At 40.2% G+C, this 27,903-nt stretch overlaps 1 protein-coding gene and 1 long non-coding RNA gene across 7 annotated transcripts; one reads left to right on the plus strand and one right to left on the minus strand.

Moving 5' to 3' along the window:
- The first annotated feature begins 86 nt into the window (after window positions 1-86).
- Window positions 87-712, plus strand: LOC122822515. Its single transcript, XR_006369155.1, has 3 exons — window positions 87-309; window positions 511-542; window positions 621-712. It is a non-coding gene; the product is annotated as an uncharacterized LOC122822515 (long non-coding RNA).
- A 989-nt stretch (window positions 713-1,701) lies between these two features.
- On the minus strand, window positions 1,702-27,809 carry tex2 (testis expressed 2). 6 transcript variants are annotated; one of them, XM_044101239.1, is made up of 15 exons: window positions 27,472-27,804; window positions 27,192-27,304; window positions 25,676-25,760; window positions 24,637-24,674; window positions 15,049-16,807; window positions 13,711-13,911; window positions 11,966-12,329; window positions 11,075-11,364; window positions 9,534-9,677; window positions 9,270-9,369; window positions 7,230-7,350; window positions 6,317-6,439; window positions 5,818-6,027; window positions 5,425-5,545; window positions 1,702-4,970 (listed from the first exon to the last, which is right to left on the minus strand). In XM_044101239.1, the coding sequence occupies exons 5-15, from the start codon at window positions 16,780-16,782 to the stop codon at window positions 4,824-4,826; spliced, it is 3,555 nt and encodes a 1,184-aa protein (XP_043957174.1). In that variant the 5' UTR covers window positions 16,783-16,807; window positions 24,637-24,674; window positions 25,676-25,760; window positions 27,192-27,304; window positions 27,472-27,804; the 3' UTR covers window positions 1,702-4,823. The 6 variants fall into 6 exon arrangements, with proteins under 6 accessions (XP_043957174.1, XP_043957173.1, XP_043957176.1 ...); XM_044101238.1 differs by lacking the exon at window positions 24,637-24,674 and having other exon boundaries at window positions 27,192-27,803; XM_044101241.1 differs by lacking the exons at window positions 24,637-24,674; window positions 25,676-25,760 and having other exon boundaries at window positions 27,192-27,804.
- Between the last annotated feature and the right edge of the window lie 94 nt (window positions 27,810-27,903).

Here is a 27,903-nt window from a genome sequence, read left to right on the forward strand (position 1 = left end):
GCTATAGGCCTCTCAGCCAATGAAAACACGCCTCCACACACCGGATGTGCTATAAAAAAGCAGCATTTACATCCGGAGCCATTTTATTCCGCGAGAGCACGCGTTGCAATTGTCATGTGCTCCTTTACCTGAACCCTAAATTTTGCAATAACTGATCTTAAGTATGTCTCTTCAGCTACTTGCATTCATATTGGGTATTAAAACTGATGTAACGTGAATTCAGGCTTGAACAAATTACATGTACGCACTTTGTAAATGAGTACGATCAGCTCACGTGGCAGCAGCGTGAGCAGGCCGTGAAACACGAAGGTAAGATTTGGCTACATGCTTTTAGGTGTTTTCACAAAACTGGGAAAATTACAGTTCATATTACGAGTGATGATATTTTGCGTGTTAGACTTCTGATATAATAATGAAGTCAATCGTTAACATCTGACATGGTTCTACTAAGAAAAGGCTGTACTCTGTCCCAATAACTAAAAATACTAAAGATAATGTGTATTCTTTCAGGAGCTGGACCAACAGATTACCAAAATAACATGGTAAGTAATGCTTATAACTCATAAATCATAATTAATTGTCGTAGGTGACTTCGGTGTTAACTTTTATTTTTCTTACAGGTTGTGACTCATCAAATGGAAGGTGACTAGCCTTGAACTGAAGCAAGTTTCCAATGTTGCACATAACTTAACAATGCATATTTATAATAAAATAAAAACATTCCCGTTTACCTTTGTCTGAATTTGATTTCTTTAAACCAATTTTTGCACTTTTTGATCTGGAATGGCCCGTTCCTTAGCCACTTCCAGTAGTGAAAATAAGTGCTACATTAAAGTCTTGTCATAACTGGGGTTTCTTGGCATTTTCTACTAAGATGCTCTTTTAAAGCAAGACACAAATGTAAATGTTGCATAATCTCTACAAATGAAGAAAATTCTTTGATTTGAACAGAATCAACCAGATTTAATTCAAGAATATTTTTATTGTCTTGTTTGTGGTATGAGATCTAAGCTTAAATTAAAAATTGCTGATAAACATTAGGCCCAATCTTTTTCATCAATTTTTAGATTTGGAGACGGTTTAAGTCTAAATTTGATCGACAACCATAAACACCACAATTATCTATGGTGCTGTGAAATGAATATTATTTTACTTTTTGGGGCTCTAAATGTTTTCAATAGTCTTTGTTTTTTTGGGTGTCTTAATACAACAAATTACTACAACAATTTTTTTTAAAAACTGCACAAGTTTGACTTCTTTTTCTCTACTCCACAGTATACTTGCAGAAATCCATAAATTGCTCCTAAATGCATGCCTTTTCTATCCCTCAAGAAGCTTCTTGTATAATGGTGCAAGATATTTGACTAATATTCTCAGAGTAACATGTAATATACAAACATTTTAGTATTTTTTTAACCATAAATTTGTGAAATTTCTAAAATTATGTCCAATAGCAAAATTACTTGTACTTTTAACTTGGAAGAAATAAAGTTATTAAAATACTTGTAGAAACAAGACACAAAATTTAATTGTTTCATGTTGACAATTTAAGGCTGCTGAACCAGTATATCTCCATAAACCAAACCACACATTTGATGTTTCACTGAATCGCAAGATGTTACGCGTTTGCATGCCTTGCTGCCCAAACATGGGTGTACATCTTGAATCATTCATTTTTTTCCCACAAAATAAAGACATTTCTTTTCCAAATAAATTGTTTTTATTGATCCACAATAACAGAACAGTAACATTTCTGCAATATCACAGAACAGAATAGCCTGATATCTTGGTCAATGTGCAAATGAACCGCAAAGAAAGGAGTAAAACAACAGGCATGTCTTAACAGACAGTGATGGCACAACAACAGTTCATTAACTTATGCGAGAAATGAGGTGGCTCACTATGAAGGAATGTTTGATTATCTCAAAGGCACTTTCTGCCTCATTTGCTAGCCAACACACATCTATATGAACATAAAAATACAGTCACCTCTGAAGCAGACAGGAAAAGTTCCAGGGGTTTCTACATTATTGGTGGCGCTGCTCTCTAAAGACAAATAAAAGAACAGCAAATAAATGAAAATGAAACGGCATTCTTTAGCTGTATGACCGCAGACAACACTAAATAATATGGCTGATATCCAGAATGCTGTTTATTTCAATAAAACTAGATTCATTACACCTAAAACTTTCAGCTCTTTGTTGCTGCATGAGGTTCCTGCTGTACAGAAAGACTCTCACTCTCCGATTTATCCTCATTTTCATTTGCAGCTGTTGAAACACTGGCTGTGCGTCACCTCAAAGAAAGCATAAAGTTTTTAACAGGTTGCTTTATTTCACACCTTCTGTATTCCCTTTGGCAATACAAATAGAAAATTATTACTTTTAGTCAACTCTGGATGTAGCTTTAAACATGTTGCTCAGAAACAAGTTTTCAGTCAAAGTGGGATGAGGAGACCCGAGGAGTTCCTTTTATTTATACATTCAAGATACCAACAGAGGTTGAGCCATTTTGTTTGCCTCATTTCCTATAACCAGCTCATTTTAGCTCGAATTTCTAGTCCGTAGTACAAAGCACACATGCTGTATGACAGCATAGTTGCCATGATGGATTTTAATGGACCACCTGTCTACTATGAAACCATTTATAAACCATGGATTAGTTTGCATATATGTACCAGGCAGCAATGTGGTTTGCTGATAAAAGAATGGTATGAAAAGTGCAGAGGATCTAAAAATGTTCATACCCTTGTTGGGATTTGTGATGTAAAAAAAATCCAAAAACCTTTTCCACCTTCAATGTGACATTATGTACAATTTCACTGAAACAAACTAATGACAATTTTAAAACGTGCAAACCCTTAAACTAATACTATTTTGATGCAACTTTTGATTTAGCTGACTGGTATGGGAACCCAACCAGACAACAAATGCAATTTTATCTGTTTTTGCACCTATTTTTTTTATTTTTTAACTCCAAAAGATTTGAATGATTTCCGGCCAAATTGTACAGCATAAACGCATAAAAGGTGGAATATTTTTTGTATTGTGAAATCTTATACCTTTGCAATCCACTGTATGCTTGATAGGTGATCGAGTCTAAGCAAACTCCTCAAATGGGGATTTAAAAAAAATATATTTTACTCTTGGTCTTTATCAGTGGCCACAGTTCCAGCTAATCCTCATAACAGTAACAATAAGACACTCATCATTTAGCAACTTCACAGAAAAAGCTAACACTGTCCAACAATCATGTTTGGTACAGCTACACATCACAGGTTATATGGTTCCTCTTGCTGACTCAGGATGGCTATTTGTTGTGTTACAGTATCCTCCACACTTACTGGTAAGGGAAAAAAATAGAATTGTACCTTTTATTGCAGCAGTACAACATCTCTGAAAAAACCCCCAAAAAACATTTAATTTGGGTACATTGTTTGGGAGGAGGGGGTGACACTTATTTACTTTTCTTCCATTAACAATTTGCACAACCTAGATCTTCACCTATAACTTTACAGTCCATTTTTAGTTTTATGGTAGGGCACTCCAGATTTCTACAGAAAATATCTTAGCATTTCCAGCTTCAATGGGCTGTAGAAAGGAAACTGACCCACCAGTGTCACATGTCCACCCCCTTGTGTAAGAGTGGGCATGAAATGCATTTTAAGATATTCATTTTTTTTTGTGTGTCATGCCAAACCCTCATGAAGTGTTAGCAATAAATAAATAAATAAATAAATAAATCTTATTAGACCAAGCACACAACTCCACATAATTATGTATATTATGACAGGACAGAAAAAGCTTCTGCCCTGCAGTCCTTTGAAACAACTGGCTGACATCTGCATGGGGTCTACTGGTTGGTACAAAGTCTTGGTAACCCCAAAATGTCACCATTTGTTGCCCTGGTTGAAGGGGGTTAGTACATGATAAAAGACATTTTCTTTCACTGTGTTGTGGCAAGAAATGGAAGATCATCATCCATTCTCATCTCACACTTACTGTTGTCTCAAAAATTTAAATATTGCTCTCATTGTAAATATTGACGAATTAAGCAGAGTTGGCATGTCTTTAGTTATGCAGATAAACACATTCCTGTCACATACTTTAATGAGATGCTTTCTTGTCTTTCCCATTTTGAAAAGCACTTCTAATATATATTGTTTTGTCATATGTTTTACAGAAAAACCAGAAGTCTCGTCATACTTACCAAATATTTCTAAATATTGATCAACCTTTAAAAGTAAAACGAAAAGTGAAAAAAAGAATGTTGGTTACTTTTTTAAAGGAAGTGTCAAAAATTGTAGCACCAATTATTTTGTGAGTTGTTTTTTTTTTTTGTTTTTTTTTGCCTTGTCAAATAAATGCTCTCAAATTAAGGGTTGGATTTTCTAGAGGTTTTCAGCATGGGATTATGTAACTGTAGTAATAGATAAATGGAAATATTGTAAGGTTTTTACTCAGTTTACTTGACATTCCAGTAATTGTGGAGGTTGCTGTATTTACTGCTTGACCCATGAACCCTGCTTCATCAGACTGAACGAATACTGAATGTCAGACATATAGATCAAAGAACAGTGTCACGTTCTCCTTCTATTCTCCTGCTTTCATTTAAAAATAAGAGAACTCGTCATCTTGCTTTTCAGTTGTTTTGGATGATTTTTTTTTTTTTAAACCGTTAACCATCTATTGAAACAGTAGCATTGAAAAACAAAGAAAATAACCGTAGAGCTGGCCAGCTGCACCTTTAGTTTCCAACAGACGTTTTGGGCGTCCTGCATCATCGTGTCATAAAATGCCTGCAGCCCCACATTTGAACACCTCTCACACATCAGAGACCTCAGACTCTTCAGGCTCTGGGTCCTTCAAGGCATCGTTTGTCACAGTTAAGTTGGCATTTGAACGCATATCCATGGCAGAGTGCATTATGGGCAGCCATATGTCATCCATGTTTGGCATCACAAATATTTTCTGCAGGAGAAGAAAGATAGTTAGCTAACAAAACTAAGAAAAAAATGAATTTTCAAATCCCGTTTTGTTGCCTCTAAAACAGAAGTTAGGAGTTTTAAAAAAATAAAAAACCAGATGCTCATCCACAACAGACAACCATGTGCAGCACAATGCTATATTTTACTGGCGCCCTGATTGAAGGGGGTTGTACATAATAACAGCCCTAGAAGAGTCAGGCAGAGGTAAATGTAGACATGTGGTGAACATAACAGAGACCCTTAGCAGTTTGCAGTCACATACCAGGGATATCATTAATCTGGTTGTAAAGAGTCAAGACAGACAGATAGCTTTTAAATGCTTCAAGAAAGCAAGAAATCTTCATCTAAATCCTTATAAATATCCCCGGAGCTGTTCTTTTTACCCTTGTGAACTAAACAACTGGCCTCTTGAGCTTGAAAAATTGAGTTTTGATTACCTGGAACTCCTGATCCAACTTCTTTTCGATCCACTCTGTCACATGAACCAGAGTGACTTCTCTCTCACCCAGTTTGGGTCGTGCTTTCAGCTCCAGATGGGGAGGACTCCGAAAACCGTACCTGAAAATTAATTGGACATATTTTTCTTGCCACAAGTTGTTAAAACGTTTAGGTTACAAGACTGTTGACTGACATTTGGATTGTATGACTAACAGAGAGATGCATAATACTGAAATGGATCAAAAACAATGCTGTTGTTGTTACAGTAGCATTCATATTTTGGGAACGTATGCATGCCTACAGGTGACCAGCAGAGGGCGCACTGTTATGCCAGGACTCCCACTCAATCCCAGCCCACAATAACCCATTTTTTGGTGTGCTCCTGAACATACCATATCCTGTCCGTAGGGGGAGGTGGGATGTTGACAGCTAGCGTCCCCCTGCACTCTTGCACCTCCACAGTGAGCAAGAGGGGTGTGTTAGACACTTCCTCCATCTTCTTCTTGATAAACTCAGTCTCAGTTGCCTTTTGGAAGTACTTGGACTTGGCTATCTTGTCCACAATGCGCATGATCTTGCTGGGTCTGTGGCCTCCTACATAGCTACAAGGGCAGAGGATGGAAAGAGAGAAGACGGAGGAGAGGGGGGGTTAGAAAAGGAGTGAGTCAGGTTCATCATTTATTCATAACAGCATCTCCTGCTACTCAGCACCCACGATGGTGATGGGGAGGGGACTGGATGATACATCAAATCAGCAGCAAGCCTTCAAACCTGTGGTAATGAGTGGGTGAATGGACCTGGAGTGCTTTAAAACACGACTGTTGATTTAAATCTGAGCAGTTTTTAATTCAGATTTGTGTCCATGTCTCCCGTAAAGAGACATTTGCTCACCCCTCTGATGCAGGCAGATTGGGTTTGTCACTGAGCAGTTCAGGGGGATCCTCCTCATCTGATGAGCCAGCACTGGATGACTCCTCATCGCTGTCGGCCAGACAGTACGTCCGTGGCCTGGACCTGTCGCGGCAACATAAACATACAGTGACTGTTTGAAGGTCTGACCATGATAGCTTCCCACAAAACAGGCTTGGACACGACCCACTTCTGTTTAATGAACTCTAACTAAAATAAATCCCTAGAGGTAAAACTCCACTGATCCAAAGTAAAAATTCTAAATCTCCAGTGCAAAAAACAAAAACAAAAAAATCAATATATTGTTTCGTTGACAGGCAGTTGTAGGCATCCATTCCCAAACTCACCATTCATTGGACAAATCCATGAGTGTAGGCGTCCAAAAGAGGGGATTAGTGTACAAAGAGAGGAGGAGGAGGATGAAGAGTCAACACCAAAAAGGTAGGAATGGTGAAAAATACACAATAGCTAATATGGTCCTATGTGCAGATCTGCTGAGTTAGCATCCAGTTTGTTTAGGGCTTGGACTACCTATGGTGGTTTCAATGGTACCTTTCTGTTTATCACTCCTCCATAAAGACAACATTTGTAGACTGTACATATAATAGTTGTCCTGTAACAATTATTGCACATTAGCTCTGGATCTCAGTCATTTGGCTGTCTTCTGAATGCAATTGATTGCAAAAAATAGATTATTAAAGGAGGATAAATGCATGTAAATGCTAAATTTCCTAGACTTTTTGTGTAAATTGAGTGAAAATAATAAATGTCTTCCATTTCACAATATACTTCACTTAAACTGGCACGTATACCAGTAAAACACATCGAAATTAGTGGTTGGAATGTGCCATGGTCTCTTAAAGTTAAACGTTAAAATTGTAACTAAAACTCTCACCATTCTTTGCCATGATCCCCGAGTCCTTCGCCTTCTTTCCCCAGGCGGACCAAGTTCAGCTTGGTTTCTAGTGTCATGAGGAAGGATCCTGTGTAGGAGACTTCCAGATCAAACCAAAGACCTGGAAGGAGAATGAGAGAAAATACAGAAAACTATCAAGCGTTTACCAGATGCAGAAAGCTTTATAATTGTCACTCATTAAAATAAGAGAGACTCTGATATGCAATTGCTGTAAGGCCTTTGATAGATAAAGGGAAAAATGACCATTCCTGTTAAAAACTGTACAAATGCCAGCTCTGTGGCATTGTGCTTATCATTAGGTGGGAGGATAATAATTCAAATTTTAATACTTGCTATTTGCTCAATAAGTTCTCATTTCTGCAGCAAGTAATAACATTATTTTATTTAGCTAATCTTCCTGTTTTTTGTTTTCACAGCCTTCCAGATAGTGCAGAAATAAGGCTTAGATGAAAGCAAGGAGCATTTATGTTGCTTCTCTTAACTGAGTTCAACAAAACCTGAACATTTTTAACATTTGCTAACAATCTTGTGCGCCCTGGTACTTAAAAACAAGATTTTTTGGTCATAACTGTGGCTAAGGGTTGCAAGAGGAGTCAGCATTTCAGTGAAGGATCAAGGGATCCAAATTGTGAAGTTTAATTACTGTGGCTTTATATTGCACAGCACACAAACAGGCAGGATTGCAGTGGAGGCAGGATGTCTTAATCCACTAAAATGAAAAGTAAAAAAAAAGCCTAAATGTCGAGAAAAATAACATATCTTCATTGCTTTATAAAATGTAATGTAGATATGTAATGTATCTTAAACTTTTGTGCATTTTGTCACATTACAACCACAAATTTTTATGCTCTTTATTTGTATTTTGTGTGACAGAATCAACACATATGAGTGCGCAAATACATTTCTAATATTTGTGGCATATGTATGTATTCTACCCCATTTACTCTCTAATCCTTAAATCTAACATGATTCAGCCAGCTGAAGACTAGTTAATGAAGAGTGACACAAGTGTAATTTTACATCACCATAAATTCAGACTGTCTGGCAAGGCCTCTGAAGTTTTTTTTTATAGAACAGCACTGAACAAACATCTTGAGAACCAAGGAACTCGGCAGACAGGGCAGTAGGAAAATTGTGGAGAAGTTTCAAGCAGAGTTAAGTAATAAAATGATATCACAAGCACAAAACATCTCACAGCGGACTGCTCCTGAAAAAGAAGAGTTATCAAGCCATAGCTGTCCACCTACACTAATGGACAAGACAAAGAGAGCATTAATCATAGAAGCAGCCAAGAGGCCCATGATTATTCTACAGAAGATACAGAGCGCTACAACACAGATAATGAGATCTAACTATTGATTACACAAAACTTGGCTTTTATAAGAGAGTCAATAAGTAAACAATTGTTGGAAGATGAAGTGCCATTTGTAGTTTTACAACAAGTCATGGTGGGGTTGTGGGTGCACAGCAAATGTGTGAAAGGTGTTCAGGTCAGCTGAGACCAAAACTAAAGTTTTTGGTAGCCATTGAACGTGCTATGTGTGGGGGGAAACTAAAACACCCTCACCATGCTGAAACATGGTGGTGGCAGTATGATGATGGGACATGTTACACACCTCACCCCATCGGGGACAGGACGTTGGCGTAAAGATGTATGGACATAAATACAGGGGAATATTGAAAATTTAAAAAGTCACAACTACAATGGAATAGCTATTGCATGGTTTAGATCAAAGCACATTCCTGTGTTACAGTGGCCCAGTTAAAGTCCAGACCTAAAACTAATAGAGAAGCAAGAACGACCTAAGCTGTTAGGTAGAAAGATCGATAAAAAGAATTGCAGGAAATTGCAGCAAAAAGTTGTTCTATAACACATCATCTCTGGTGTGCAGATTACAAAGGCAAGCCACACTTTTCAGGTGTACAGTAGATAAATAATTTAAAAAACACATGTCTAGTTTCTTCTTCCTCACATGTCGGAACTACTAAGTGTAGTCATAAAAATAATATATCCCCTACCTTGGTGGTCCACTGAGGGTTTGGAGGCACGGATGATCTTAGGAACTGAGAATCCCATGTCCAGCTCCGTCAAAGTCAGCTCGTTCATTACATATGGCAGCTGAAGCACAGGGGTCAAATTAGGAGATTAAGAGGTAAAAAATAGACATCAAGACAAAAAAAAGACATCAAGACAATTTACAGTCACACAACTGCTTGTAGAGTTTTTATTTGAATTGCTTCTGCTTGTTAGGGTAATTTATGCAGACTTGTGGCGCAACTCACCCTGATTTTACTGAGCTTCATTTGGATCTTTTTGGAGACAACATTGGCCCAGTACTTCTCTCGTAAGAAATCCCAGAATATCCTCCCCAGAAAGGTGTTGACCCAGGCCTCTGGCTCTGCAGCCTCCTCTGAACTCTTGGGTAACTGAAGGACATGCACACATCAGCTGTTTTCTTCTTAATACAAGGTTGCCAGCACATCATCATTCTCCTCCATGGAGACAGTACCAGTCTCGGCTCCCTGGCTACCTCTGCAGTTTCTGCATGCAACCCAGCTCCACCTTATCAAACTGCATCTGATCATGTCTTTGTTTGTTGTTGCTTCTCTGCTGCAGATCCTCCTGCCTCAGGCGCTCTGTGTTGTGTGTGAAAGGGCAGATAGCTCTCTAAAAAGGCCATATGGCTGAATTTAAAAGGGTTAAACATACCATGTGGATGTAAAACAAACAACATATGTCATCAAGCAGCAACAGACAGCACCTATGAGCAGTGAAGTGACCCTGCTAACCATTTTGATAACCCTGCCACCCTCCATTTCCAGCAAGCTATTGGAAAATGTTACAGCGACTTGTTCCCAAGAAAATAAACCCCAAAGAAACCAAAACTCTTAATATGGATTGAGCTTGTTCACATTACTACCAATAGAGCTTAAGTATATTGCTTAAAACTAGTAGATAAAGAATACACAAGTCCTGTCAACAGATTGCCAAGTGGGAACATAAAGAAAAAGATCAGATGTGACCAAAATGAAACTTTTTATTGGTTATTTGCAAAACACCGTTTGGTGATTAACTAACATTGAAAATAAAATAAAAAATAGATAACTGTCACTCCATATTGTTACTTCTCTCTTTACTGTGGGCATTCAACACCTTTAGTCAAATATTAACTTCAGCATCAATACTCATTTGTGGTTTATAGCTGTATTTAATGTTTACACTGAGCATAACAAAAGTACTTCCCTTTGGTTGTTAAACATGCCACTAGAAAAATGTGCTCAGGGTGTTGAGAGCTTGTGCAGTCCTCAAACAGTGATGTCCTGGGTGAGAAGCCACATTGCCCATAAACCATCACTACCCAAAAACACTTTCTGCACAAAAACTGAGTCAAAAATTCACCTTCCAGCAGGATAATAAGCCTGAAATACAACCGGAGCTACCATCAAATGGGTTAGTTTATAGAATGCATTAGAATGACCTAGTAAAAGTCCTAATTCCATTTTGTAATATATGGCAAGATATGGACAAACTGCTGTTCAGAGTTTCAATCTACAAGCTAACTCCAAACTTGACTGAATTTGAGCAAAAAAGATGAGAGAATTTCTAACTCTAGATGTGCAGAAAATGTGGAATAGTTCAAGGGTTGTCAAGAGTTTTACAAAGCTCAGCATTTCAATCTAACTTATTTAGAGCAAAAATGTCAAAGCAGGACATCAATACTATGAAAGCCAGACACACTTGGAACCCCACTGGTCTACTTGTGGGCAGCCCCCGAGCAGATGATCTCACTTGGCATTTTCATTTTCAAATGAACCCATCATACCTTTTTGGTAGCTTTAGGGCTGCTCTCAGGGGTCTGCCCGGGGCTGTCGACAGCCGTCGGGCTTCCGGGCAGGGCCTGGGGGTTAACGTATTTGGCCATGTAGATGTTATAGTCCAACAGCATCTTCTGCTTCATCCCCCCAGCTGAGCCACTGGAGAGAGAGGCGGGGGTCTCTCTGTGCCGAGGCTGAGACAGCTCCTCCTGGCTTCCCCTGCTGCTGCCCCTGCTGTCAGCCTCCGGGCCTCCGGCCGACTGGATGCTGCCACTGCGGCTGTGAGCGGACAAGACGGCTGGAAGAGGCGGAGGGAAAAAGTGGAATGTAATGGAAACATAGGAAGCAGAGAACTGTGATACAGTTTATGGATCAGGAAGAATTATTCCTTCATTCATCATTAATTTCTTAAAGATTGTGAGAAAGCCTGACTGATTAGCATCTCTTTTGTATTCCTTATTCACAATGCACTGCAGCAGAAAATTAGCATAATCTATTTAAATTACTCCATAAACAGCACGTATTTAAATCATCTACAGTAATTGTGTCCAACTTGTTCTGCTTACATCACTGGACCCAGAAATGCTATGTTTCTTTCTGTATGAGGTCTTATCCTTAAAGGCTTATATCTCACTGAGGAAACCAATGCTATAATATGCTACTCCCCTGTGCATGTAATCCTGCTGACCCTTTCACACTCTGCTGTTCGCTCAGTTCAGGGGATTGGTAGTCCCTAAGCTGAGGCTTACACACAGATCTGATTGCAGTGCAGTTGCATGCTCAAAATAATGGTGATTCTGACTGTGGGGAGTGCTTAGGAGAAAGATGGATAATCTAAAATACTCCACTGTGCATGTCATGCGTACACCTCGAGAGCTGTGACCGTGAAGTCATCTCACCACTCTTGCAGATGCCAGACAGGGTGCCACCTCTCCCCTCCGACTTCATCTGGGATGCCTGAAGAAACCTCCGAAACCATTCCTCCTTTTCCCGACCGGTCCTCCCAAACAAGTAGATTGTCAGATCCCCTCCTCCGGCGGTCGGCCTTCTCTGCTCCTCCACTGAAGTGCAAACCTCTGCCTTTTCAGCCTTGTCCGTTCGTTCGAGTTTCTCACCCAGTCCAGTGGTTCTCTCATTCCCAGCTTCAGATCTTTCTCCCTCTGCTTTTGACATGAAGTCCTCCTGTTTTGCCAGTTCAATGCAAATGGGATACTTCTTGTTCCAAACCCTCTTCCTAGCCAAACTCTGGGGCATCAGGTAGATCTGTTGAGTTGGGAGTGAAATAATTTAAACATACAGGTTAAAGATTTTTGGACAGTTGAATGCCTATTCTTTATAGACTCAAGTTTTTGCATACAGGTATGATGAACTGGGTCTTTTTATGTCCCCCTCTAATATTTATGTTAAATTAAGGTTTCTGTAGGATTATCTGGGTCATCGTCAAGTAATGACTGATGTTGTCACTTTTGAATGAAGTGAAACAGTTAAATTATAAATAATCATTTAATGAGGGACACCTATTTTGAAAAAGAGGTCCAAACCACAATTTGCAGATACATGCTTTATCCAACCTGGCTTTGCTGGGTTTAGAAGTCTCTGATTGAAAGAAAGACTCTTTTTTTAGCAAGACTCTCTGGCTCATTTTGGGACATTGCCAGGCGTTTCCAGCCCAGAAGGAATATAAAGTTTCTCCAGCAGATTCTGTCTATCCTACCATTGCTACTGCTCATATCATATCTTGTTTTTGAAACATGATCATAGAAGTCAGAAAAAATAAATACATTTAAAATACATAAATCCTACAACCTAAATGTTCAAACACATTATATGTTATTGTTTTATGGGCTCATTTTAAACCTTTAAATGTGTTCATTTTCTGGTTTTGACTGCCATTCCTGGGCCACAGATGGATCGAGCCAATGGAAATCACATTTCTCCCGTTTAAGCTTTTTCATTCTGACCTCTCCTTGGTACAGATTTTAAAATCCCTAAAGCATTAAAAACCCTGAATTGACTTTTATTCATCATATCAGAAAGTGAGAATTGCATTGTTCCCCATTATCTCAGAAGAGCTCCTTGCTCCCAGTTTGCAGATATTGAAGAAAAACTTAAGGCTTCTAGTGACTGAGTGTCTGCTCTCCCTTCCTGGGTGTTCAGTCACATGACTGTGTGTTGAGGCCTAGTAAAATTTGAATTGTATCTAGTTTTTAACAAAGACTGGCTCTACATTAAGTATCACTGTGAGGTTAAACCTTTGTTGCATTTTATTGCTTTTTATTTTGCTGCTGTTTAAAAACTCCTGTTTGTAATGTCTATTTTTGTGTTCTGCCTTTGTTTCAATCAACGTAAGCTGAACGAGACTTGTTTTAGTTGTAAAACGAATTTTAGTTCTAGATAAGACATTAAAATGAGTAGATTCAGCAAGGATTTCAGCCAGTTGCTAAACACACAATCAGGTGAAAGCAAATATGAGGCGACTTGCTTAGTGTTACCATCTGTTGTGCTTGTAATCCAACACAGAAACAAATTGGACAATAACTATTTCATGTCTTCTTGCATGCAGACTCATGTTTTAAATCATTTAAAAAATAAATAAAACCTATTTTGATGAATCGCATACACCATGCCTCCATAAGCACCTCACCCTGCTGTCAGTCAGATCGTAGATCTTCTGACTAATGTAGGTGACGTCAGGTTTAGGCTCGTTGTGTGCGGCACGGCGGGAGATGTTCCTGTTGGGCTTGGAAAGACGCAGAACAGAACCCTCCAAGCGGACGTAAACAGAGTGGGTAAAGGTGGCGTGGTACATCTCTGGGTCGTAGCACTGGATCTCATTCATCCAGCCCTGCAGGTTGCAGCATGAGAAGGTTGCTATAACAACCGATACTGGAAACGGCTACCAACAGAAAGACATCCTTGTAGGTGCAAGACATAAATTCTCTACTACAAAATCAGAACAGATTTTTTTTTTGTGCCACATAATATAAAAATACTGTCATAATCATTATTCAGGCTTAGAAGGAAAATAAAAGAGAAACTTTATTCCTCCTGTTACTGCTTCTCTATTCTGATCGCTGTCGGCTCTGTCATCAGGCGTCATGTTTAACATATCCACAGAGCTCCTGTTTTGGAACAGCTGTGCCCTTTAGCCATGAGGCTTTCCTTCGCAACAAGCTTGGCACCTACAAGTACATGTGCTTACATAACTTTAGCAAAGAACTAAGCATTTCTCCACGTACTCTCTGCAGAGTTCAATGGGTTTGACTAAGAATACAAAAATAATTGCAGTGATGCGCCTATATCAATATTCCATTGCAACTTTTATGAGGTTGGATACAATTTGATTCTTAGATTACCACTACACACAAAAAAAAGCTTATTTATTTAAAATATCAGAAGGGATGTTTGTACTTTGCGAGATAATGGCAAGAGAAAGTAAATGGAGAGAAAAAAATCAAAAATTTGAGCTTCTGAGGAATTATAGTTAATCCTGCTATTAATTTTGTGGGCAATCACCACACCAAATGTCCAGAAACTGTAGATCAACGTCCAATTAACCCAAGATTTGAATTAAAAGCACAAGGTGCTTCATATGTGCTGCACTGAACAAATTGTTCGGGACAGCAGGAGTCAGTACTGATAAAATAATGTTTATCCACAGTTGAAATAAAAGCAGCGGAAATAATTTTTCATCTAAACAGATCTTAGGTGTGCTATGCAAACATCTGAGAGCTTATGCAGCAAGATGTTATCCTAGAACTGCCCTGAAATGCTGCTGGGATTGTACATAGATGTCATTGAATTGGAATGTGTTGGTGAAACTTGACTTCCTTTGTAGTTACACTCAAAACAAAGACAAGACGGTCTTCTAAAATCCCTGCCTAGACAAATCCTTCAAAGCAATTTTTTCATTTTCATACAATGTCCCTTTGATTAATTGGTTTCCCCTATCTGCCTCTGTGGTGCTTTGTTTGACTCTCACCTTGAATATTCCTGGTTCTTTGACATCCAGCTGGGGAACATTTCGCTGGTCTTTCCCCCATCTCCTTGTTCTGGTCCCTGATGAGGAGCATCGAGGAGCAGACAGCCAAAGGACCAGGAGGGCCAGCATGAACCCCACTACTATCCCATGTAACACAGAACATACACATGGAGGCACTGGAAGGACTAAGTACAAATACAACAACTGTGTCAAGAAGATGAGGCCAGTCACAGGCACATTCTCCATTTCTTCCACCAGTCCTTCATCTTCTGCATCCAGTTCACTACCCAAACCAGTGCTACCAGTATGAGGTTGCTGAGACATGGATCGTTCACCATCTGGTGTCTCAGTATCTGTACACAGGTCAAAGTCCTCGCTGTACAGTTCACAGAAGTCCTCATCTTCTTGTCGAGCGACAAGGGCTGACATGGAGCAGCGTCCCAGAGTGAGAGAGGGAGACCTGTAGAGAGTAGCTGACGAGGCCTGGGTGAGAGCTGGTGCAAGAGACAGTGAAGGGAAAGAGAAGAAAGACGAGTCGGGGCCCTTTTCCGTAGGAGTCTCCTCCTCTTCTTCCCCTTCAGCCCCTTCTTCTTTGATGCTATAGTTGTTGTTAGCTTCTGTATGTCCGTTTACCGCAGTCACTCCACTGAGCTCCGACGCACTGGAGGAGAGTGACTTGGCCCGATGAGCTGCACTCCCAGCAAGCCCCACACCGGACTCATCCCCAATAATCTTACTAAAAAGCTGCAAGGGATCTGACATCACTTCTGACAACCGCCTCTTGGTGTCTTCTATCCTGGCCTCCACCTCCTGGACCTTAAAGAAAGATCTCCCATCTGGGGACATAATAGGCGAAGAAGGTGCTGTTTTGGAGTCTCCGCCTGCTTGAGTGACTGCAACAGGGCAGGAAGACAAACGAGGCTGGGAGAACTGCTTGAAAAGCTGCATGTTGCGAGGCGGAGTGCGGTGGGTTGGCTGTGTTTGCTGGTGGTGAGAATGGTGCTGAAGAGGCCCTTCGTGATGTTCGCCCTTTGAAGTGTCCGTGGAGAGGGACTTAACAAAAGATTTCATTAAGTGTCTGTGTCTGGGATGTGGGGGTGCGACAGTAGCAATAACAGGAGCAGTTTCTCGAGAGTCGACATCGTTTGACAAAGATCTAACAAGGCTGAGAAAAGGCTTGGAAGAGGAAAGGGCTGCAGATTTACAAGGAGAAGAAGAAGTGGAACTAATCAAAGGGGGTTGGGCTGGTCGATCGGATGCCCAGGATGAGCTGGCAGGAGAAGTGGAGCTCAGGTGGGAGTGAGTTGAAACAGGGTTAACAGTCATTGCAAGAGAGGGTGTGTGTGGATGCGAGTCCAACGGCTGCGCAGGAAGGATGGCAGATGAAACGGGCATTAGAGATCCAGAAAAGATCTCCGCATCAACAGACTCCAGCCCTAGCTCCTCTTTTGACTCCAAGCCTTTGGCAAGAGATTGGCCATCTGTCCCTGTGCTTTGGCTTTGAGGTCCTGCAGCACCATCAAGAACAGATGTAGCAGCAGCACATTCAACAGATAACCCATAGAGTTCTTCTTCCTCATCTTCCTCCTCCTTTCCCAGAGCAGAGAAGTGGATGGTGATAGTGTCACGAGAGTGGGAGCGCTGCACCTGCAACTTGGGTCCTGGTGCATGACGAAGAGGAGGAGTGTCAGCATGCTGGCCACTTCCCTTTCTGCTGTTGCTGTGGCTGCTCATCGTCACCCTCCACAGGGCTCACAGCCTGAAAGAGACATAGGGAGATAGCAACTGTTGAGCACAAAAAACAGGTTCAAATATGAATGAAAGTAAGGAGCATTGAGAAGTGGTAAGATTCCTAGAGAAAAGTCCTTGAGCTCTCTTCATCCTAATATGAGTGGACTGGACAAGTATGTGTGTGTTCCCCGACCCATTAGCCCTCATTATATAAAGATGAAGCTGGCAGGCTGGCTCTGTATGGAGTGTTGTATGTAAGATTACACAGTAAAAAGAAAATAACAGCAATATTTTTGGTTTATTTAAACTGTCAAAAAAAATGCAGGAGTTAATTTTTCAAAGTCATATTTTTGACATGTTTTTCATAATTTACAAGCTAAATATTTAGCTTTCAGATTAAATATTTAGTTAGGAAGCTGAATGTTTAGTTTCAAACTTACGGAAGAGGATTAGGGCCACCGAAAAAAAAAAAAGAATTCTAAGATTAAAGTCAGAATTCTTTTTTTGGTGGCCCTAATCCTGTTCCGTACAAACTAAAAGTTCAAATTTGAGCTAAATATTACTTTAAAACTAAATGTAATAATTTAAATATTTTCCAAAACATTTAATTTTCAAGCTAAATATTTAGTTCATCAAATATGTAGATCCATTTACCTATAATGCAAATTAGCTTCCTGATAAGCAGAAGTGGAACATCAAAATAAAAGCCATGTTTTGTAGACTCTGGTATAAACTCCTCTGCTGGCTGAAAGGCTTCAGTAGCTCAAGTAAGTTTTTAAAAATATAATCAATTCTTTACCTCTTGACAGGTCCGACATGTTAGTTGAAAGCACAGGACGTGCCTCTTTATCGGACATACAGACAGTTGTTTACTGAAACAACAATTGCTGCTATTGTTCCAGCAGCAGCAGCTTCTCCATCAACAGCTGCCAATGTGACGAAGTCGACCAGAACACTTCCGGTTCATGTCTGTTTCACCCTCTTCCTAGCTGGTTTAGAGCTGCCAGCAACGGTTTTACACAAACAATATATTGTTTTATTTCATAAAAATGATTTTGATTTATGAATGAGTACTAGGAGGTCTTAAACTTCAATAACCACTCTCAAGCAAATTGAGAGTGAATAATAACAATTCTAATCTGGTAAAAGAAAAATCTCCATGACAGATTTAGGGAAGTGGGCAAACATTCAATTAAAAAATACTAACAGGCACACATATGACAATTGGTTCATCCGTTGATCCACAACCTTTTAGTTTTTAAAGACAACTACAAGCAAAACTAACCATAGGACAGGATAGTACAGTTGGAACAAAGTAATTTGTCATGCAATGAATTTGCAAAATGAAGCAGTCTTTTCATACTATTTTATTACACCCATTTATTCTTCCACGTTGTATAGAATCCATCATCCTTGGTTAGCATTACACACGTGCACAAAGAGACACACACTCTGCAAACAGCCTGTGGCTTTCAGGCTTTTGGATTGAAGATAGAAATGGTTCGTAATGGAAAAAGGGGGCGGGACGGAGCAAAACAACATAGCAGTTAGCTCTTGTGATTGCCTGCATTTCGGAGAAAGCCTCAGCACCCTTGGGGACTCTGTGGTTGGCACAGCATCTCCAGAGATCACATTTTGCCTGGGTGAAATAACAGAGCATTTGACTTTCCCGGTCAACCTTTCAACTCTTTTGCAGTACAATGGGGGTTTTCTGCATGTGCATGTTTTTATTTTGGTATGGCTTTGCTAGGGGCAGATCAGACAGAATGAAAACGAGGAAAGGGAAGATTGGTCAAGAAAAGGCTGAGGGGGGTTGAGGAGTCATCAGAAGAGCTTTCATGGACAAACCCCTGAAGAGAAATTCTAAGAAAGGCAAGGGGAAACGGAATGACCAAGAGAGAGAGAGTAACAAGAGAGGCAAAGATGTGTGCAAATAAAGGACAGGGGAATAGACAGAGGAGACAAATGGGCTGGAAGACAGGGCCACAGAGATGGAGGTGGCTGTTGTGGTGTCTGACGCCTGAAGGACAATTTGAAACACGGAGAAGGTTGACAGGGTGAGCAGAGAACGATGGTTTCAAGCTTTCCTGGAGTCAAGTTCAGCAGGGTGCAGTGAAAAGACAAATGAGACACAGCTTTGCCCACTGAATCAATGTAAATACAGGGTTCTGATGAGCAAATATCCCTTTAAGAAAGTGGATAAACACAATTTATAGCCTCAATGTTTCTGCTGATTTTTTTAAACTGTATACTAATTTCTTAAGATGTATAACATATTTTGTAGTTTATATGACATCTTCTCTATAAGTATTACATACTGGCTAAAGGTCTGCTATAAAGGCTACAATCATCATTAGAAGAAATACTCATTGTTTGCTAACTCACCCGCAGCTTTAGTTAGTTCATGTTTTCAAAGCACCACTTTCATTAAAAGCTTTGCGTTTGTTTTAGCTGCCTGTGGATGGGAAGGAGACAATTGGAGAGCAGCAGAGAGGAGAAGAGATTGGCAGTGAGACAAGGCTCATCCAATTAATCAAAGCAAGCAGGGCCATTCTAATCAGCTAAAGCCAGAACCCGGGAGACGAGAGAGAAAGGGAGGGAGGTTAAAGCAGCAAGGTAGAAGAATGATATACGAGACTGAAAGACTTTATAAAAAGAAGGTGACTATATTAGAGACTTGGGTTCAGGAAGAAAAAAAAAAGGAAAAGAAGGAAACAAAAGCTTTGTAAGGAGTACTTTGCAAAGTAACCCAGAAAATGTCTATAATAATATCCATTCCAACACCACTGAACAAGATCTGGGATCTTGAGCGCCCCCTGCCATGAGGCAAGAGAACTGCCTGCCTCACCTCGAACCTGTTCTCTGCCGTTTATAATGCTCATTACATTAAACACGTTACACAAACACAGTTGGTGACAAAAAGCACTGTACTTATATACATAAGCTAAATTATTGGAAATAAGTTCACATATTAAATTTGTTTAAACCATTTTATTGACCTCAATTACAGCAACATGCTCTTGCTTAGCAGCCAGCGCAGAGCCAGGGGTTCTGATCCAATCCTAAGGTGAGTGGTAATGCACTGCTAAGTTGCCTCACTAAAAGTTTCAACATTTGAATGGGAAAATAAGAAAATTCAGCGATTTTGAACAAATAAAAATCGTTTTATAGTTGGTGAAGCCACATGAAAAAATAAGGAATTTTTTAGTACAAACCACCGATGAATATAACAATTTAAAGTACTTTATGATTATATATTTTCTTTCTTTCCATGATGGCTGGTGAGGCACTGCCTCACCTGCCTCCCCTGACCGCACGTCACTGGTTAGTCTCTCTTTGATGGAGACATCTCTAAAAACTAATCGATCAATCTGTTGCACACTTTCTGCTGTGTTTTGAATCAGTGTTCTACTGGTGAAGTTTTACTTTTAATGTTAGATGAAGCCTACAGAGTCAAAGATGTTTATACATACATGCAAAAGAAACTTGTCTTAAAGGTTGTAACCTCATGAATATTTACTCTCACTGCATATAGATGGATGTAGGCCTGTGACAATGACAAATTCTGGAGGACTATAAATTGTCCCAGAAGTTATTATGATAAACTGTTATATTGTTTTGAGATTTATTGATGAAACCGCAGGCAGATGTAAAAGGTGTAAAAACAAACAAACAAAAAAAAAACAGAGATACAAAATATTTGCTTGATAGCAACAATTTTCTCAATCTCGCATGGCTCTTCTGTCAGTATGGTCCAGAACAGAACTCACCGAAATCTGAACAAATCAAAAAGCACATGAAAAAGAAAACCGGCTGGGAAACAACCGGAAAAAAAGGAAGTAATAATGACATAACATTCTATGCACCTGCACATAAAAGGGTAACGAGACAAAGGTGGAAACGCCAAGAGAACTCTGACAATGGCAACATGGCAACCACAGGAAGTGAAAAAGAAGAAGAGAGCCAACATTTTTATGATGCTGCCCATCTGTACAAACTCTGCAGAGTTTAAAAATAACTTAGGGTGGCTGTGATGGTGCTGATCTCATGATGCCTCCATGCCCACATAAAGAACTCACTACAGGAGACAAAATGTTAATAGAAAAAGCATTTCATTGCTTAGGGATGATATAATATCTTCTTTCAGAAGGCAAATCAACTTTTACAGATTGATCAATACCAAAAATGACTGAATATTAAACCACGAAAAAGGCTACAAATATTGATTGTTTCTGAATAAATTTTCTCAAAGATTTTTAATACAATAGAAACGGCAGCCAGCAACACACACACACACAATTGTATTCAGGTCTGAACTTTGAGTAGGCCATAATTATACATAACCATCCTCTGAGCTACACTATGCAATAATAACTTTTTGCAATCAACCTTTCAATCAACCCCCCACAGAGTAATGCTGCCACCGTCATGTTTGCGGGTGGTCATGGCATATTTAGAAGTTGTCTGTATTCTGTCACACAAAGCATTTAAAGAGCTGGTCAAAATAATTCAATTATAGTCTCATTTAACAAGAGCATCTTCTTCTACATGCTTGGTGTGACCCCAACCTGATTTGTGATCAACCTCAGAAAGTAACTATGATGGATTTCTTTCAACATAGTTGAACATAGTCTTCTTGCATCTAGCCCCTCCATAAAAGTAAAATTAGTGAAGTTGCCATTAGTGCCCTTGTCTTAAATTGCTCAACATTTTTATTTCCCTGACCTGTCTGCTGTAATCTTTCACCTTCATAATTACATTTGTTGCTGTTGTCTAACAAACCTCGGAGGCCTTTACACAGCAGTCTGTTTAGTGATTACCTGACTTGGGAGGGCACTTAGTTTCCTAGACTTTATTTAGGGAGTTTTATGTGTGTAAACTCACTGCCTGCTGTGAAATCCTTCCCACATGGGAGGAAAGACAGAAACCAATCCTGACACAATCCTAAATCTGGATTCAGAACGATGAGCTTCAGCAGGCCTCAAAGGAACACTTTGACGGTGAGCATCCATGCTATGAGTCATGAAGCTCCAGCAGGACAACAATTAAAAACAATCGAACAAACAGAGATGAAGAGCACTGACAGTACTCTGCAGGATGAAGCCAGTTTTCCTTCCTCTCCAGCCGAGAATCCACCATCATCATCACTTCAAACATCACAATGCACATGATCGAGTGTGCATCACTGTTGCCAAGCCAACAGTGAAGCTCTTTATCTGCATCTGCACTTATCCCTCTTCCCTCCTTTTGTTCTGTTCTCCTCACTTTATAAAAAGAGAGTTAGAAGAAGAGCTGCGGTGAAAGACACACAGCGTGCGTTTTTCAAATATGTTTGAATCGCAAAATAAACCCTCAATCTTTGATGAGATGAATGGAAGGAAGAAAGAGAGAAATATTTTTACATCATTTCAGTCAATTTGGGACACACTTTCTCCAGATGACTCCCACTCTTCACTGTAGACTTGCCTGTAAACACTGAGATAAAAAGGTGCTGATTTTCATCATTAGGAGGAGCTTATTTGCTGAAGAGGCGCCAAGCGGATTTCACGCCAAGTAAAAGATTTGCATTGGATATTGACGCTCCACGCCGCATAACCCAGTTTGACAGTTTAGAGATCAAAACATACAAACATTCAAAGGCATTAAGAAATTTATAATCTGTGTAACTGCTGCTGATGAAACCCAAACAGCTTCAGGGTTTTGGTTTTAGATATAATCCATCCAATTACATAACACGCAGAGGAACGAAGAAGGAAAAAGAAAAACAGGAAGACATCAAACGTGTGTGTGGATTTACAGAATGACAAGAAGAGTTAAATATGTTTTTGCCTTTAGTCCACCAACAAGTGCCGGATGGTACTTCAACTGAAGCTTTGTAGCACAGAAAGTGAGACTTCAGATTAAAAAATGAGGCCAGGCAGTTTTAGTAGTAGTCTAATAAATATTTCTGATCCCAGATGTGGAGATAACTTTCAACTCTGCCACTCTGAGCAAGTTCCTGGCCTGCTAAAGGTTAAATTACCAACACAACTGCAACATCTGCATAAGCACAAATGCAACTGTCTTCCCTCGAAGACTTCACCTGGAAAATACCAAGTATTTCAGAGCAAAGTCAAGCCCCAAGTAGAAATGAGCTCAGGTTTTACACAGAAAATCTGGACACAACAACGACCCATATATATCTTCAATAAAAGGTTAACAAAGCAACCTGTAGATTATTTAAAATGAAGTTCTTATTTTTATGCTACTTCTGTGAGGATGAGCAGTGAAACTTATCAGGTTTATTATAAAATAATTAAAAAAATATGCAACAAAGCGGCCCCATCCTCTTGAGCAACTAAAACCGTTAAACATAAATGGTGAAATAATTCATGCTAATCCTGGCGGTTTATTTCCCCAGCAGAGTGGATGACACAACACAGATGCAAAGATATCTTTCACAAACAGTAACTTTTCAAAGATGCTAGATCTCATCGGTGTTATGTAAGGAAATTATGAAAGAACCGAAAGTGTGCACTTCTGTACTCTTGAGTCAGGTCTCATGTACTTTATCCCTAAAGGTCGTATTTTGTGTGTGGATAAAATATTTGTGTATGACTGAGTGAACTTCCTCGTTTCTATCTGATGCCAGAACTTCCTGTTTGCTGCGATAGTCGAAATAGGAGGGAAGCTCCAGCCCCTAACCACTTCCTTCTAAGTTTCCCATTAACAACAATCTTATACTTAACAACTTTGTCTCCCAGCTGCTAAAGATCTTCTGAATGTAGAAGTGAATTATTTATTTGTCTTGGCCCAGAATGATTTATTTCATATCCTGGCAAAGAGCAGTCCTCGGCTCTATATGTGTACTAGCACCAAACTAGCAGCTGTGGCCCCATTAAAACTCATGAGCTGTAGTAGTTGTGACCGCCCGTCACTGTGACGAGCGCTGACGGATACCCCACAAGCAGCTTCATTTTGACAGTGAGAGTGCTATAAGCTGCATGCTCTACATACACATCCACTCATGCATTCATCCATGGCAAAACTGTGTTGCATGACAGCTTCTTTTCAGCAAGATTTTAAAAAAAGGAAATCAGACTGTCTGGGGTGTTTAACATCAGAGCGTAGAAGTATGTGTGACAGAGGGGACATCTGATATTTAGCAGCTGCAGAGTAAAACTCCCAGTGTAGCTGCATTCTGACAGGTTGCAGGATATGAAGCAAATGTCAGGACTCCTTCAAAAGCTGGAGTTATTTCTTCTCCTTCACAGCTCAGATATGTTTATTGTGAGACCCCTAAATCAAATTGGGTATATCAAATTGAGTTGAAAGACAAGACCATCAGTCTAATCTGACTGACTGTTTGAGGACAGGATTATTTAGAGTAGCATTCAAGAGGCCTCAACATGTTGAGGCTCAGCGGGATGGATGTGTTGCACATCAAATATTTGTGCAAGGTTAACCATGTGAGTATGTGTGGCACCTTTTCACTTTTGTTCAGTTTTCAAGCACTGCTGCGTAGCTTAACTGAGGTTTTGTGTATCACAGTGTCAATGGCAAGAAAGGATGTGCATCAACTATGAGGTGTTTTCACACAAAACAACCCAACCAGCTGGCCACACAACCACCTGCATCCCACACTCGAGATGTAGCCGCCGGCTCATCCTCACTCCTTCTGTGCTTTGTGAGACAGAGGCAAAGCCACACCTTGTTGACTTAACAGCTGCCTAAAAATCACAACTTAAAACGTTTTGTGAACGGTGCCCAACATTCACCCCTAACCCACCGTCTCCACAGTGAAACAGGTTGGGATGTGCAGGGCAATGGTGGAAGAAAACTTGATGAAGGCTAAAAAAGATATGGGCAAAGTTTTACCTTATGGCAGGACAATATTCCAAAACCTCCTGTCAGACCTGCAAACCACATCACATTCATGTGTTGGGATGACCTAGTCAAAATTCAAACATTAATCCAATTGAAAAATCTATGGCAATATTTCAGATTTGCTCTCCATCCAGTCCAACTAAGTTTAACTGTACTCTATCAATACCTGGATAAGAAACTGAAGCTTGTGGCTGTAAGGTAGTAAAAATGTGTAAAGTTCTAAGGAACAAAGGACAAAGGACATTTAGACAGCCTACATGTAAATAAGGAAAATGCACAGACATTGCAATTGTCTTTAGAGAACTGTTTTCAAGAATTGCATTCAAACCATTTCTCGTCTTTGTCCACAATGTGCTACAGTCAAACAGGAGATATAAATCTGCACCAGTAAACTTCAAATTCAACACCACGGCAGCAAATATGAAATATTCCAGCCCCGACACACATGGTTTTAAAGATGAGGTGGACGGAGCATAGGGCTGACTGATGACTAAGAGACAGCTTGCCAAACACCCTGAGGAAGAATTTAACAGTATATGAGCTGCGGCTAAAGATGAAACGCTCACTGCCCGCATCACAGAAGCCTGTAAACACAGATATGGTATAAACACAGGCAAGTCCAGTCAGCTTTAGTGTCCTGCATGCCCTAATCTACTGTTGTTTCTGTGTTAACTGGACACATTTCCCAGAATCTCCAGGGTTACAGAGGCCACAACCTGCCGTCGTTGAAGCCATTATTCAACCAACAACAATAGCTAATTCAAATGGTCCAGACGCCACTGTTTGTTTCTATCCTCGCAGGAGTTTATCCCATCAAATACAGGAAACGCTGTTCCCTATCAACTTGTTCTTCATCTAGAAACACACCACAGCGTGAAAACATGGACAGACGGAGGACAAGTTAAGCAGAGAAGATTAAAGTGAGGACAAGCGAGGCTGCTCAAGGCCTTGAATCACTTCCCACATCCCCACCAACACATATGAACCCTCAAGGTTAAAGGAGGAAAGCACAAGTGTGTCTTGTTTTTACCTTGATGTTTTCAAGGCATTCACTCTCCTCTTGAGAGACACAATCTGCACCGACAGCCTGGCCACAGATCAGAGTGGGAATGAGCCTGCACATACACAGAGAGAGAGAAAAAAAAAAGATAATCTGCTAAATTTGTTACTCGAGGGCAGGAAATTACATAATTAAAATATATTAGTGGCAGTGTGATCCATCTGTCTGAGATAACTGTAATTACTCTCAATCCTCATTTGCTGTGAAGGGGATTAAAAAGATGTTTGGATCTGAAACAACAAGTTATGTCTAACCCTGTACGTCTAGGATGCATCTTCTCTTGATGCTTCCTGATCAAATTTTAACCAGAAGGTGGAACCAACAACAATCCTCTTGTTGTAAAAGATTACAAGAAGGCCTGACTGAAAGAAAAATACAAAGAGAAAGAGTGAAAATATAGCTTAGGCTAAGTGGTTTATAATCAAATAATAAAAAGATCAGAATAACCAGAAATGTCTTGCTTCATATTCCAAACAGGCTGGAGTTTAATCTCTCCAGACAACGCATCCACTGTAAGAGGGCAGAGCACATTTCTATGGCTAAAGCAATTTAAACAACGGGTACTTCAAAACCTTAACACATCTTGTTACTAATTGGTTGTTCATTATCCAATGGAAATCAAGATTTAACTATCTTGATCTCAGAGAGCAGATGCCACGATCAAAAGACATTAACCATTTCAAGTGGTGGTATTCATGTTATTAAATAAGGAAATCTATTTTTTTTTTTTTTCTGACAAAAACCAAGTAAATGTCACCACCACAATCCTGGCAGTGAAGCACAGTGGTGGCAGCATAATGCAGTGGAGATACTTGTCTCTGGCAGGACAGGGAAACTGGTGAGAGTTTGTGGGAAGCGTGATGGAGGTAAATACAAAACAATACTGACAAAATATGTTAGTGGCTGCCAAATCCTTGAGGAAAAAAAACAAATACAATTTTTTTTTGAAATTTCAGATAGATAGATAGATTAAATATGTTAACACTTTGTTGTAATTGATCAGACTTGTGGAAGAAGTCCTCTCCCTCCAGACCTGTAGAATGAACCCACCGCTGATCTGTCCAGTGGCTGTGATTCTGTGGCCTGCTGCTCAGAGGGGAACCCAGAGGAGGAGACAGGACTGAGAAGCAGCATCAGCAGCCCTTACCAACCTGAGCAGCTCACAGTGGGCTGCCTGGGTAATAAGGAGCTCACTGAGTTCACCAGTGACACTTCCAAGAATAAACCCATTCTCTATGGCAGGCGTGAATTATTCGGCCCCACGCCACAGAGCTAAAAAGACAACCCATGGCTTACACAGTGCAGGCACAAAAACATGTTTCTTGATGTTGGACAGCACTGTGGCAACCAGAAACAGCGAGGCTGGTGCAAAAAGGAGGACAACATCCCTGTTGATTTCTCTCCTCCTGTAATTCGGATCTATTTAAAGGTCCTCTCCCCATTTATTTATTTATTGTTTGTTTGTTTTGCGTGTGATCAATCTTACCTTCCACTTATCGCATCCCCATCCTCAGTTTGCTGCGTTGCTCAGCATCGAGGTTCCGAATCTGCGTAATGCGATGAGATTCCCCGCTTGGAGCGCCTTCTTCTCCCTGCAGCCTGCAGAGGAGAGGAGAGGAGACGGAGGGCGCTGAGCTGCTGAAGGCTGGCTGATCACACCTGGCTCCTAGTTCCGCCTTTATTAAACGCTCCACATGCAAGGGCCATGGGGCGTGTATTGTTTTGGTAAACGGGTGGGTTGGTTGGCGCCACACCCCCCTCCTCACCTTCCTTGAACGATTCTTACGGAGCGGTCGGACCGTCGGCTCACTGGCGATTCATATTTTATTGTGTTGCAGCAGCGGAGCGTGGATTGCGTCACGGCTTTGCAGAGTGCCAGTAAGACGCGGATTTCCCTCCGCTAACAAAATACGTGCCCTGCGCTGTCTTTAAAAAGCAAAAAATGTAGACAGTCATATTCGAAAAAGCCCACAAAAATATTACATTTTCTTTGCTCTGGGGAAAAAAAACCCCCACAAACAAATAAACTGTGGAACGAAATCAACCCGGAACACCAGCTTTCATTTTTCTCTCCGATCAACTGACAGAATTACTGGCAGACAGACAGGAACTGAGTCCAAGTTTGGGTTCGTTTAATCTGATTAGATTTGCTTGGAAATGGCGTCATCTGCTGGTGTCAACGAGAAACGTCCACCTAA

This window comes from Gambusia affinis, linkage group LG19, assembly GCF_019740435.1.
Source record: "Gambusia affinis linkage group LG19, SWU_Gaff_1.0, whole genome shotgun sequence".
Classification (NCBI taxonomy): Eukaryota; Metazoa; Chordata; class Actinopteri; order Cyprinodontiformes; family Poeciliidae; genus Gambusia; species Gambusia affinis.

Bases quoted from the DNA above. Each gene is read 5' to 3' on its own strand.
- tex2 (XM_044101239.1), bottom strand. From the start codon at position 16,782: ATGAGCAGCCACAGCAACAGCAGAAAGGGAAGTGGCCAGCATGCTGAC. The intron at 13,912-15,048 runs GTGAGAGTCAAA...TGCAACCTGCAG, and splicing joins AAGAACCAGGAATATTCAAG to GGCTGGATGAATGAGATCCA. The intron at 6,028-6,316 runs GTGAGCAAATGT...CTGCCCTTGTAG, and splicing joins AATCTGCCTGCATCAGAGGG to CTATGTAGGAGGCCACAGAC.